The 14,649-nt window shown below is 39.6% G+C and overlaps 1 protein-coding gene across 1 annotated transcript in view; it reads right to left on the bottom strand.

Moving 5' to 3' along the window:
• Positions 1 to 14,649, bottom strand: part of col7a1l (collagen type VII alpha 1-like) — a 420,731-nt gene that overhangs the window by 121,593 nt on the left and 284,489 nt on the right. Inside the window, exons 75-82 of the mRNA XM_073066798.1 lie at positions 14,566 to 14,601; positions 11,014 to 11,073; positions 9,498 to 9,623; positions 7,006 to 7,077; positions 6,781 to 6,816; positions 5,406 to 5,465; positions 3,072 to 3,116; positions 1,053 to 1,088 (exon numbers count right to left, since the gene is read on the bottom strand). Coding sequence (XP_072922899.1) covers positions 1,053 to 1,088; positions 3,072 to 3,116; positions 5,406 to 5,465; positions 6,781 to 6,816; positions 7,006 to 7,077; positions 9,498 to 9,623; positions 11,014 to 11,073; positions 14,566 to 14,601 — 471 coding nt within the window. The remainder of the gene's footprint in view (positions 1 to 1,052; positions 1,089 to 3,071; positions 3,117 to 5,405; positions 5,466 to 6,780; positions 6,817 to 7,005; positions 7,078 to 9,497; positions 9,624 to 11,013; positions 11,074 to 14,565; positions 14,602 to 14,649) is intronic.

The following is a 14,649-nucleotide window of genomic DNA, read 5'->3' as shown; positions in this document are numbered from 1 at the left end:
TTATGCAGCTGTAAAAATAACAGAGGGACCATTGCAACTGGCAGTTTGTTTGCAGCCAATGAGCGAAAAGGGTGATTAATGAGTGTCTCAAAAAGAGGGAGATTGAGGGGGTGAGGGAAGGAATGGAACAGGAACGTGAAGCCTGGGTGTTATCACCAATGCTGTGTCTGAGGGATGTATGAATGCACAAAGTGCCACGTAGAAAGAATGAAGAAATCAGGAGGAGGAGGAGGAGTTCTGTGCTGGAAGGAGGAGAAGGTAATGGGAAGATCCAGAGCATGATTGGAGTAGAATTTGGAGATGAAAGTAAGTAGTTCAGGGAAGAAGACATGCAGTAGAATGTTGATTATGGTTGTAAAGGATGAGATACATCCAGGAAATTATTGGAATAGTTGAAATTGTTAATGGCAAAGAATATTTTCAGTAGTACCTAAGCAGGGACAATTTAATAGCCTGAAGAATTTCTCCTTGATACGAGAACAATTCTAAAAATGACAAGGGAGAGTCTCAGTTGGATGCTGTCTACTTGGATTTTCAGAATGCCTTTGACAAGGTGTTGCACATGAAATGGAGAGTAATGGGAGAGTAATTGCATGAGTTTCCCCCAGAAATTCTACTTTTCTCACACATTCTAAAGATATGCAGATTGGTAGAGTAACTGCCACAGTAATCTGCTGTATGTGCACCTATGTACAATCAAGTGGGGAGAGAGGAGTTATGGGAACATCCTAAAGAATGAAAATTGGTTGATAATCGCCTTAGTAATTTGCCCATGTACACCTGTATACAATCCAGTGGGGAGAGAGAAGTTAATGGGAACATGAGAGAAATAGATTACAGGAAAATCTGTGAGGGAGTGAGATTGTTCTATGACCTCGCCTGGATTCAACGGGCTGAGACAGATTCCTTCTGTCATAAGAAAATATAGAAATGAGGACAAATTAGAAAGCTTTTTCATATGGATTCAAAGGGCAAAATAATCTTTGGTGCTTAATGATCAAATGAATTTGATAACCAATCCTCTATTTTCTCAACACTGTTGAAGTTTGTACCTTTTCTCCTTTTCGACCAGGTAATCCTTTCAGACCCTGCAAGAAAGAAACAAGAAAGATGCAGTTTTATAAAACTATAGTTAGATTGCATTAGGAGTATTGCATTTATTTTGGGTTACTCTATTTTAGGAAGGGTGTGAAGGAATTGGAGAAGGTGCAGAAGAGATTTACTGGGATTTACCTGAAATAGAGGGCATGTGCTACAAAAATAAGTTAAGCTAAGTTGTGTTGTTTTCGCTGGAGTGGCAGAGGCTGAGGAAAGATGTGTCAGAAATTTTTAAGATCATGAGAGGGATGGGTAGAGTAGTTAGCTGGTGTTTTCCCCGACAGTCAAATTGTCTAATGCATGCATTTAAGGTGATGGGGGTAAGTTCAAATAAGATGTGTGGGATAAGTTTTTTTTTACACAGAATGGTGGGTGCCTGCAATACACTGCCAGGAAAGGTGATGGAGGCAGATGTAATAAAGGTGTTTAAGAGGCTTTTATATGGATGGAAGGATATGGATCATGTGCAGGCAGAAGTGATTAGTTTAATTAGGTACATAATTACAAGTTTAATTAGAGAAGAATGTCTGAAATGGCAGTCGCAAACCATCAATGTGGTTGTGACTTATGTGTTGCTATATATATAGGAAACCCGCAACCTACGCACTAAAGATAGCTGGGAATTGTGTATGCAACTGCCGTTGTGATCTAGCCCTTTGAACCATGATTCATTTGCCTGGTTTTGGTAATTCAAGTCAGATGTATCCAAGAGCATCCTGAGCAGCTGCATCACTGCCTGGTTCGGAAATTGTACCATCTCGGATCACAAGACCCTGCAGCAGATAGTGAGGTCAGCTGAGAAGATCATCAGGGTCTCTCTTCCCACCATCATGGACATTTACACTGCACGCTGCATCCACAAAGGAAACAGCATTATGAAGGCCCCCACGCACCCCTCATACAATCTCTTCTCCCTCCTGCCATCTGGGAAAAGGCTCCGAAGCATTTGGGCTCTCACGACCAGACTATGTAACAGTTTCCTCCCCCAAGCTATCAGACTCCTCAATACCCGAAGCCTGAACTGACACATTGCCCTACTGTCCTGTTTATTATTTATTGTAATGCCTGCACTGTTTTTGTGCACTTTATGCAGTCCAGTGTAGGTCTGTAGTCTAGTGTAGCTTTCTCTGTGTTGTTTTTTTACATAGTTCAGTCTAGTTTTTGTACCGTGTCATGTAACACCATGGTCCTGAAAAATGTTGTCTCATTTTTACTATGCACTGTACCAGCAGTTATGGTCGAAATGACAATAGAAGTGACGACTTGATTTGGTGCCTTATCCACATTTGTACCCACAATATAAACTTCCTTGCCTGAAGGATAAAATATGATAATTAACTGGAGATTATTAATATGATTAGTGTTTTTTTTAGGTAGGATGCTAACAATGTAGCATGCAACAGCAAATGTGCTATATCTTCTCTGTGGCTTTGATGGTTCCAGGTCAGAATAAGCCAAAATCCAACCCCCCCCACCCCCACCCCCACCCACACCATATCCTTAGAATATCAACAATGGAGGAGATATGAGAAAGAATCAGAGTTATTTACACAATCAATAACTGAAAAGACTCTAATTGTCTGTAAATGGGTGTATGTTTCTACCATATCATACACCACACCTGGCAGCTACTGACTCATTAATCAGAAAGTTAATGGAGTCCATATTAAGAAACAAGATGGAAGCAGCAGTCAACAGAGTTGTAGAAGGAAATTTTATATAATCTACTTTAATCTGACAAGATAACATCCCGAAGGAATGCAAGGAGAACTAGCAGAAGCTCAGACCCATAATATTTCATATATCCTTGCATGAAGAATATTGTAGAGCCTTGAACAATTCCACTTACAACATTATTGTGTATTTTGTAAGTGATTATTTTGTGGTGCAAGGAATGCAGAATAAGAAGAAAATGTTAATCACAATCCTTATCCCCCTTATGCTTATTATTTACTCACAGCCCAGAAACTTACCATTGGTCCCATTTCCCCAACAGATCCAGGAGCACCGCTGCCTCCCTAGAGGTTTTTCAAAATGAACATTGATTAGCTTTTGGAGACTAACGAGACTGCAGATGCTGGAATTTGGAGCAACAAATAAAGTTGGTGGAGTCCTGGTGAATGATCTCAGCCCATCTTATTCCATTCAATAAAATGCTCCCTGACCTGCTGAATTCCTCTGTGTGTGATGCATCAGATAGTGGAGGAACTCAATGGGTTAGGTAGCATCTGTGGAGGGAAATAGATGGACATTTCAGGTCGAAACCATTCATCTGGCCTGAAATATAGAGGAGATAGCCAGTATAAAAAGATGAATGGAAGGGGGAGAGCAAGAGTGAGAGGTGGACCCAGGTAAGCAGGGGTGATAAGCAGAGAGAGAAGGGGAGCTTGGAAATAGGGACAGAAGCTGGGAGGTGATAAGTGAACCAGGTAAAGGATGACGATGATGGAATCTGATACGAGAGGAAGATGGAGTATGGAACTGAAGTAGGTGGGGAAGGCAGATGGGAGTAGTGATGAAGGGTAACAGTGGAAGAGTGTGTAGATGATGGGCTGATGGAAGGGTGATTAGATTTTGGTTTGCAATGCAATCTGTAATGTGTGTATTAATAGATGTTCTCTCTCTATTCTGAAAATGTAACATTCCTTGATCATTGCTGTCAAATATGACCAATGTGATGGACTCATCCAGATGGCATAGTTGATTGTATCTATAAACCAGTCTCACTGCTATTATTCAAACTAAAACTATCATAATATCAAAACAGGTTTAAAAAAATGATCACACATAGAAAGAAACTAACAATTATTTTTGTTAGTAGGGGAGAATTTTTGACATTGGTTCATTTCAAAGCAGCTGGAGACATGAAATAATACGAAATGTTACCTTGATGAGATGTGTTTAGATTTAATTACATTACGGTGATGAGGTATATCATGGCATCAGAAAGAGGAAGATTGAGACTTGGACAGATTTAGGAGAATAGGTAAAGAAGTGGTAGATGGAATACAGTGTATAATCATGCATATTGATAGAAGGAATAAATGCATAGATTATTTTCTAAATGGTGAACAAGTTCAGAAATCAGTGATGCAAAGGGGCTTGGATTCCCTAAAGGCTAACTTGCAGGTTGAGTTGGTAGTAAGGAAGGCAATGTTTGCTTTCGTTTTGAGAGGACTAGAATATAAAAGAAAGGATGTAATGCCGAGGTCTTATAGTGCATTGGTCAGACCACATTTGGAATATTGCAGAGTTCAGTTTGTAATACAAACAGGTACAGATAAATGCTGGTTAATGTACAGAGGTTACTGTAATCTCTCAACTTCAAGTAAAGACATTTCACCACGAAATAAGGAATTATATTTACTAACAGTTCTTGCATGGCTTCTGCACAGCTAGCAAATAATCAATTTCTAATCCACTTACATATAAATCTGCAGGGAAGACACCAGTCCTCCAGGAAATAAAGAATGATGGAGAGAGATAAATTGACCAAAGAAAATTGTGGGAGGACTGAGAGTTAGATAGAAAGAGAATGATGGAGGAAGAAGTGTATAGAATGAGACAGAGAAGAAGATACAGATAGAGAGATCAGAGAACGAGTCCGATAGAATGGCAAAATGGAGAGAAATTGTGTGGTGGAGAATGAGAGGAAGAAAGCAATAAATAGAAAAATGGATAATGAACAAGAGAGGAACTAGAGAGAGGGAGTGTAGTAAGAATCCTAAAATGTCAGCCAGAAAGCACAAAGAAAAATTGCTGGGATCAAATGTGTGAAATGCGGGTTAGGGCGACCTGGTTGCTAGGTGACCAGGGTATTGTCCCTGCAGACCTGAGCCTGTAGTGCCCAAAGCAATGGTCACATGATGGGTTGACCTGGCCAAAGGATCGACCCAGGTAGGAGTGGAAAGAAGTGACCAAGGTTTAAAAGAATGAACACCACTCTTGTATTTGGGATCATACAGGTTAGGTCGCGACTAGCACTGTGGACCAATTGGAATGGGGCGCTGCAGTTAAGCAGGCTCAGGCATGTTTCCACTTGTAGCCTAGCAATAAAGTGTGTTGTGTGCAAGGCTTATTTCCATCAGATCTGCGAACAGTCCTTAACTTTTGGCACAACAGGGAGTGAGTTGAATAGTGAGAAAAATAGAAAAAGTGAAGATAAAAAAGAGGATGGTTAATAGAGAAAATGGGAAGAGGTTGTAGAGTATGATGGAGAAGAAAATCTAGGCATAGTAGTAGTGATGGAGAGGGGACAGACAAGAGTTGTATAGTGGAACTTCAAAGAAAGCTTTATAAGATCTCACCCGATAACCTGGAAAACCTCGAACACCTCGTGGTCCTTGCATACCCAGTCCAATATTACCCTGTGATAAATAATTAAAAAAACATTAAACTCTGAGAAATGATAAACTTAATTTAAAAGCTGGAGGTAATACAGAATTTGATATCAAAACAACTCGTATCTAAATCTCTTTGGCTATGTTTAAAAATTTTTACCTGCACCTGTGTCGTCATCAACCTTAAAGAGATTTTTTGGGTATCACATTTTATCTGTAGAGGTGTGTTTGATATCCTTGGATCTTCCTCCATAGAATTGTTAGGGCACTGAAGAATTAACGCTTGCTCCTAGCTCAGCAATCCAATGTGTTCTGTGGCCCAGAGATAACAATCACAGCAATTTCCCAATGATTTCCTTATGTCAACCTTCTTAGGTTTTCCACTAAGCCAAGTATTTTCTTAAGATGGGAAAAGACCATTCAGACTAAACAATTCCATACAAGATTCTTCCTGTCCTTCCTCAACTTAGTCAATTAGTATAAGCTTGTTTCCTTCTTCCTCATATCCTTGTCCTGCCTTTCCTTAAAGTAATCAATATTATTTCCTTCATTCACTATCTGCAATAGTGAGTTCTCCTTTCTTGACATAGACCATGAGATACAGAGCAGAATTAGACCATTTGGCCCAGTGAATCTGCTTCGGTATCATGTCATCTCTCATGGGAGGAAACAATACTCAGTCTATACAATCTCTCCTAATAACTCAAACCCACCATTCCAGGCAAAATCCTTGTGAAACTTTTCATCATCTCTCTAGCTTGATCATGTCTTTCCTGTAGAGTGGTGATCAGAAATACACACAATATTTCAAATGTAACCTAACTAATGTTTTCTATGGTCAGCTAGGCTCCTGTGAAATTGCAGTGTCAATAATGCCCCTAAAACAGCTATAAGGAAAATTAATTTCTGCCATTAATCCCCAGTATGACTAAGCATTTTTAACTTCTATTGTACATCCTTTAGTGCATTTCAGAAGGTGTTTGGTTAGTCATCTTGCAGTCCATGTGGCAGGAGTTCTTCCATATCGCCATGTCTTACTGGTCGCTCAGCAGGAAGTCTCTCACTTTGCCAATGAGATTGCAGTCATGGGTAGACCAGTGCTGGTACGAATGTAAAGCTTCCGGCCAAAAGAACATAAACAAATGTTTGTATTTGAATTTACTTATATCAGCTTTTTAAAAAATAAGTTTCAATTCAAATTTTCAAACTTGCACATCTAAGCCTGAACTTGAGTGCTCTTGATTATTAGCTCAGATGTTTGGGATAACAGTTCAGTAACATTGTCACACTGTATGCCAGCTTGAAACAACCGAGGATGATAATTGGAAAAAAGTTAACTTACTTTGTTACCCTTGAAGCCAGGTTTTCCAGGAGGTCCCTGAAAAATAAAAAAAAACAACAATGTGTGTGAAACAGATGCTAGAAATATTTAGGAAGGCTTAAAGTTAGTTTCTGAAATGAATAAATGATGTAAGTTGAGCCAGATGCCGAAGCAAATTCACTACTGTCTGGGTGAAAAAAATATCCCTGCTATCCCAATATCTGTACTGACAACATCTATACCTACCTCCTGGCCAGGTGGTCCCTTTATTCCAGGTGACCCAGGTGATCCGTTCTTGCCCCTTCTTCCTCGAATACCCTATTCAAACAAAAAAACTTATTGTTAATAAATCCTCAATGAATAAATTCAAAATGACCAATTGTTAAAGACCATAACATCAGAAAGAACGCTGATTTGAGCCATTCAGTTCACTGAGCTCAGTGAGAGGAGGCAATGTGAACAGTGATAGTTGTCTACATTATCCATTCCAACAGGATAAGTAATCTTCAGCCAAACTTTGATTTCTGAATGCCGTCCTGTTATTGCGACAGGAACATGCACTTACTGCATAAGCTTAAGATCAGAATTAGCTGTGTAACTCTGCCATATTTTCATAAGAGAACTTAAAACAGTAGCACTCAGGTGCAGGCCTTTCAGTCTATGATGTCAGTGCTTATGATTCCAAATTAAACAAATATTTCTATTTAATACAGCAACTGTGACTTGTTGGTAAACCAAGAAAAATAGATTAATCCTAAATCAGTTTAAACGATATCCAATTGAAGATTATTGAGGAAAAATAATATACTCAACATTTTCACACAAAATGCTGGAGGAACACAGCAGGCCAGGCAGCATCTATAAGGAGAAACATCGACAGTGCTTCTCCTTATAGATGCTGCCTGGCCTGCTGTGTTTCACCGGCATTTTGTGTGTGTTGTTTGAATTTCCGGCATCTGCAGATTTCCTCCTGTATACTCAACATTTTATACTTTTTGCAATTGGTTGGCGATAATTCGGTTCCTAGATCTTTCCTTCAGTTGATAGATAAGGACTTCTATAACATAAGCATTTTTAATTTTATCAAAGTAAATTAATTAACCAACAACATTAATCTGTTTTTGTGATGCTATCTGACTGCACTGTTGCTATCCTTTCCTCCCTGCGTGCAAACGTTAAAATTGATCCTGTGGAACTAATTCATTTATTTGAGCTGTTCACCTTGTTGTGATGATTGATCTTAACTATAGATTTCATGATTTCTAGAAACAGATTTAGGACAAGTAGTAACAAAAGAGAAGGGACACTTTATTAAAGTATTAGAGGTAGAGGTTGAAGAGGAATCGAAGGCAGAACTGAAAGGATTTAAGATGAAGCAACAGACAGCTAGGTCTGTTTACAATCAAATTATTATGAAATAAAATGTGCTTTGACAAGCTAACTAGCTTTGTAAAATAAGTGTGACCGACTCTTTTGACTGTCAGTTGTTGAATGAACTGACAACTAGTAAATTCACTCAATTAGAGAACTTTCTTAGGATCTGAAAAGGCTAGGAGCGTCCTAAAGACACTGAGTGAAGTATTGAAGTCTTTACTAGAGTGGAATAATCTTTATTGGATAATTTCCTGAACATTTCCATTCTTCTGTCTGCGAGATTTTGATATAATTGAATTTAGTTTTTTAAAATTAATAGTTGTTAAGGATAATAGGAAGCAAAACTTAACTTCAAAACTGGAGAGAAAATCCTTAAGGTTCATCACTGAGGCTTTGCATTAAAGTCAATGGGCTAAATGACTTTTATTACTCTGATGTGTTGGATGATGCAAGCATCATCAGGCACAAATTAATTTGAGTCACCCAGACAATTACAAGAAAGTAGTCTCATTAAAGGCTCTGCAACATCTTCAACTCTGACTAGAGTTCCTTCCCTAACCTAATCAACGTATCTCTGCTGAATGCTGGAACAATCATTAAATTTCTGCTGTCAATTTTCGGAAACGTGGCTTTTGGATGACTTTTAATTAAAATCGAAGGACTAAAATGAAAATATTTCACAGAGTAAGGTCTCCTGGGTATTTTGATGTTAGCTAAGTGAGGATTCTTAGTAAGTACTCTAGGAGATTAAATATTCAAGAGAGGGTGAGTCACCACAGCCCCAAATTTTGTAATACAAAATTAAAGAAAAATATGAACATACATTTATATAGTATATTTCACATGTAAAATATCCAATAGTACATTAAGGACCATGTCAAACAACATTTCACACTGAACCACATTAGCTGTTAAAACAGATTCTTGCTCAAAGAGGTAGATTTTAGGAGCATTGTAGGGGAGAAATAGAAATAGAGAAAGTTGTTTAGGGAAGGAATTCCAAGCTTACAATATTGTCACAATTGACAGTGGGAGACTGTCTAAAATTACATTTAAAGTTCGAAGTACATTTATTATCAAAGTATGTATGCCATTGTTCTTTAAGGTTGTCACGGTTGGGGAAGGCAGTGGGTTTAAACGTCCACTATCTTTCAAATGTTCCCAATGGTGTACGTGCATTCATACAGCCTCTGACAACCTAGTCCAACTCCTGGCCTTCACATGTAGCTTAACAACTAAGCCCGATGGAACGGTTTTTACTCACAGGAGAAAGGACAAAGGTGCCTCAAAGTCAGTTGCTTTGGGCAGATGGAACAGATGAAAATGTTTAAACTGGGAAAAACAATATTTGTTTTAATAGTTACCTTAAGGCCTGGCACTCCTGGCTCTCCTGGAAGACCTCTTGCACCTTGGGATCCTGGGATTCCTGTATTACCTGCAATGCCTTGTATACCTTGAGCCCCTGGAGGACCTCTTAATCCTGGTTCACCCTAATTTAAAGAAATCACATTTAGGATTAGTGCAGCATTTGAAGATTTGTGTCTCAATTTGTTCTGATATAGATCGCTGGTTTAGGTGCAAAATATCCTAAAAGCTTAAGCTGAAAATGTTTGCATTATTTTACTATGGCCTAACTAAGTTTTTATAAAAGAACAAAATAACATGGTCCATTTTATAGTGTTTACAATAGTCTTCTTCTGAAGCCCAAAACCCCTACTGGGGCAAAGGTGACCGGTAGCAGCTCACCAGAGACCTCTGTCCTGGGCTTCTGTGTCCACACATAAAACGTCTTTTAGACGAAGATCCTCCTTCTCTCGGGGGGAGGTTGTTGCAGCTTCTGTTGGCATTTCTATAGCTCTGTTTTTTACAGGATGGGGTTGCTAGCCCCATGCCCTACCCTCCTCCTTTCACAGCCAGGCTTGGGACAGGCCGTGGTGGAGATGTTTACAACAGTAGTTTCATGTTAGTTGGTCATAAACTTGAATGTAACAATACAGTAAGCTACCCAAGTTTCTTTCTTTCACTAATCTCACTTTAAATCCTATCATTTGTAGAACAAATAACATGAAATCACACATTTATACTTCACTTTATCAAGATACTATAAAAATTAGTTGATAAATATGGGACCAATATCTCAAGACCCTAAGCCCTGATTACAGTGGCTTAGCATTGTCTACAGTACCAACACTTGCACAAAGTACAGATCTGTGGATCATTCACTCAGCCCCCATATTGTTTATTAATGACTATATTAGATAGCAAAGATCCCTAAACAAGACTGCAGGTCCTTCATGAAACGGTTAGAGGTTTTGTAGTGAGTAACACTCTCACAATAGGCAGAAGGTGGGATGACATGTGTTTCTCATAAAAGCTGAGTTAAGGCAGATAAAGTTCTTTGTTGGGATCACAGGCAATTTACAATGACTTTCAAGCAGATTTCTGTGATCTATAACTACAAGAATACAAGTAGGTTGCTTTGGGTTTCTAACATGTCACAGATAAGCAGACACCTGATGTCAGAAAACTGTCAGGAAATGTTCACAGTAGTGCAGCTAATGAAGATTCTCCCTCTCAGTCCCAGAAGTCTGGGTTGAATGCTGACCTCTGGTGCTGTCTGTGTGGATTTGTATGTTCTCCCTGTGACTCTGTGGATTCTTCCAGATGCTCAAGTTTCCCCCCAGATCCCAAAAATATGAGGGTTAGTGGGTTAATTGCTCACTGTACATTGCTATAGTGTGGAGGTGAATAGAGAATTAGAAAAGTTGATGGAAATATTAGAAAAGTAAAAAGGATAAAGGTCAGAATAGTATAAAACTAATTGCTTGTTGGACAGTCCAGACTATCCTGCTGGAGACTTCTTTGACTGCTGCTTTGTACCTTTTGTCCAGGAGATCCTGATTGACCAATTGGTCCTCTGAATCCAACACCAGGCTCTCCCTGGTAAAACAAGATGGAGATATTATTGAACACAGATAATAATCAATTATTAATATAACCATGGAAATTTTATTCGGAAGTTTCAGAACTCATTTATAAATTTGAGTTTGTCTAATAACCATTGATGTTCCTTGTTTGGTTTGCAGACAAGCTGAATTCCATTATTTTTGTAAGTTTTCAGTATTGACTGATCTATATACTTTCACAATGTCTACTTCATATTTCCAGAAGATTCTGATGATCTCTCTGAGGAGGAAGAGAGGTAATTGTAGAGGCTTCCCGGACTATAATTGGGTGGTCTTAGGATGGACCGAGCTGCTAATTCAGAAAAGGCAGAGGTGTGTGTCTTATGATAAATTCTCGGTGGTGCTCCGATGTAGTGTTTTTGTCAAACTTGGCTTCCCTCAACTTGAAAACCAAATGATCCGTTTTATTTACCTGAGCCATTTTCATCTCTGACCCTCGTCGGAGTTTACATACTGCCAGTAGCCAACTATAATTAAGCACTTGAGATACTGAATGATGTTGTCTCCAGCCAAGAATCAGTCCATCCCAATGCATTTCAAATCGTAGTCAGGGACTTCAACCAGGCTTGTTTGAAGAAATCTCTGACCAATTACCATCAGCATATAACCTATAGCACCAAAGATCCCACCACACTAGATCACTATTATATCAAGGTAAGGAATGCCTACCGTTCCATCCCTAGACCACATTTCAGGACATCTGATCTCTTGGCTGTTCTTCTACCTACATACAACTGAGGCTAACAAGCAAGGCTCCAGAGATTAAGAAAACAAAGAGGTGGTCACAGGAGACAGAGAAGCAACTATGGGATTGCTTCAAGTCAGTGAACTGGGCCATGTTCAAGGACTCGTCTGGCAATCTGAATGAATACATCATGGTTGTCATGGATTTTATAAAAACAGTCATGGAGAAGTGTGTACACACAAAATCATTGAGAGTGTCCCCCAATCAGAAGCCCTGGATGAACCATGAGATCTGCAATTTAGTGAGGGCCAGATCAGAGACTTTCAAGACTGGCAACCAATAAAGTGATAATAGGTCGAGGTATGATCTCCGGAAGACCATTACAAGGTGAAGCGGCAATTCTGGACTAAACCTGAAACCATGAAGGACATTTGACATTTGTGGCAGGGTTTGAATGTTATCACCTGTTAAAAATAAAATCAAAGAACACAGGCAGCAATGGGCCTCACTTCCTCATGAGCTCAGTGCCTTCAATGCTCGCTTTGACCATCAAAACGAAGGAGGAACCATCACAAGCTCCCACAGCCCCGATGATCCTGCGTCTGCAGTCTCTGAGGCTGACATGTGAACATCCTTCAGGAAGGTGAGCCCATGAAAAGCTTCTGGCCCAGATGGGGTACCTGGCCAAGGACTAAAGACCTGTTCTGATCATGTGACTGGAATGTTCACTGAGATCTTTAACCTCTGCCTTTGGCTGTCTGAGGTACCCACCTGCTTCAAACAGGATTCATTTATAAGATGAACATGATAACCTGCTTCAGTGACTGCCATCCATTAGCACTTTTATCTACGGTAATGAAGAGCTTTGAGATAAAACATATCAACTCCTGCCTGAGAAGTGACTTGGATCTGCTTCAATTTGCCCACCGGCAGCAAAGGTCCACAGTAGATGCCATTTCATTAACTCTTCACTCAACCCTGGAACACCTGGACAGCAAAGGTGCAGATATCAGGATGCTCTGTATGCATTCAATACTCTCATCTCCTCAAAATTCATGAATAACCTTCAAGACTTTGGCTCAATACCTCCTTGTGCAATTGGATCCTTGATTTCCTCACTTGCAGATCCCAGTTAGTTCAGATTGTCAACAACATCTCCTCCACAATCTCCATCAGCACAGGTGAACCACGTGGCTGCACATGTGGCCCCTTGCTCTATTTGCTTTACACTTATGACTGTGTAGCCAAGCGCAACTCCAAAGCCGTGATCAGGATTGCTGACAACACCACTGTCATAGGCCAAATCAAATGTAGTAATAAATTAGCATATAGGAGGGAGATTGAAAATCTGTCTGAGTGGTCCCACAACAACAAGCTATTATTCGTTGTCAGCTGATTATTGACTTCAGGAGAAGGAAACCAGATGTCGATGAGCCAGTCCTCATTGGAGGATCAGAGGTAGAGAGCATCAGCAACATTAAATTCCTCAGTGTTGTCATTTTCAGAGGACTAGCATGGTTCAAGGACTAGCACAAAAGTGCAATTACAAAGAAAACATAGCAACGCCTCTACTTCCTTTGGAATTTGTGAAGATTCAGCTTGACATTTAAAACTTTGACAAACTTCTATAGATGTGTGGTGGAGAGTATATTGACTGGCTGCATCACAGCTAGTATGGAAACACCAATGCCCTTGAATGGAAATTCCTACAAATTGTAGTGGAAAAGGCCCAGTCCATCATGGGTAAGCTCCTCCCCACCATTCAGCGCTTCTACACGGAGCATTGTCACAGGAAGCAGCATCCATCATCAGGGAACCCACCACCCAAGTCATGCTCTCTTCTCACTGCTGACATCAGGAAGAAGGTACATGAGCTCCAGGACTCACACCACCAGGTTCAAGAACAGTTATTACTCCTCAACCATAAGGCTCTTGGACCAAAGGGAATAACTTAACTCAACTACACTTGCCCCATCACTGAAATATTCCCACAACCTATGGACTCAATTTCAAGGACTCCTCACCTCATTCTCTTGACACGTATTGCTTATTTATATATTTATTATTATTTCTTTGTTTTTATATTTGCACATTTTATTGTCTTTTGTACACTGGTTGAATGTTCAGTTAGTGTGGTGCTTCTTCGATTCTATTATGGATTTATTGAGTATGCCCACAAGAAAATTAATCTGAGGGTTGTATATCGTGACATATATGTATATTGATAATAAATTTACTCTGAACTTTGAACTTTGGATTAGGCTACGGGCAATTCCACTGAGCTTGAAAATGGAGACAGAGATTTGTGTCAAAGTCTACTGAGCGGTCTTGGAAGCTGAAAGGCAGTAACTCAACCTCTACCAGTATTACCGCTAAATCTATGACATAAAATTGTGCAGTCCCACTGTAACCTGGCCCTTGTCGCCAAGTGTCTCACCGGCTTCTCAAACTAACCTTACCCACCCCAAGGTGTCAGGTAAAGCTTCCTGCCTTGACATATGTTTTTGTTTCTTAACACTCCATGAACTGTTGGCTAGAGTGATTTGCAATAGGGACACTTGCCCTGCTAATGAACATTTTGTTACCATCAGCTTATTGTGCTATATCCTTTTGCTTCATCTGTAAGTGATGAGATATTCACAGAGTTAGGCAAATATTCTTCTAAATGGTAAATAGTTTTAATACCCCAGAAATGACAATCCCCACTTAAGTCAGCACTATAAACTCAGCAGGAAACATAGATAACACAATAAAAATTATAAATGTAGTGCCTAACCTTACCTTTTGACCCTTTTCACCAGTTTCCCCTTTGGCACCCTGCAGTTATAATAAACAGTTATTTCACGTTGGTGGCACAAAGAATGG

Source organism: Hemitrygon akajei, chromosome 14 (assembly GCF_048418815.1).
Source record: "Hemitrygon akajei chromosome 14, sHemAka1.3, whole genome shotgun sequence".
Lineage (NCBI taxonomy): Eukaryota > Metazoa > Chordata > Chondrichthyes > Myliobatiformes > Dasyatidae > Hemitrygon > Hemitrygon akajei.
Note: the sequence above shows the minus strand (reverse complement) of the source record. Positions and strands in the feature narration are given on the sequence as shown.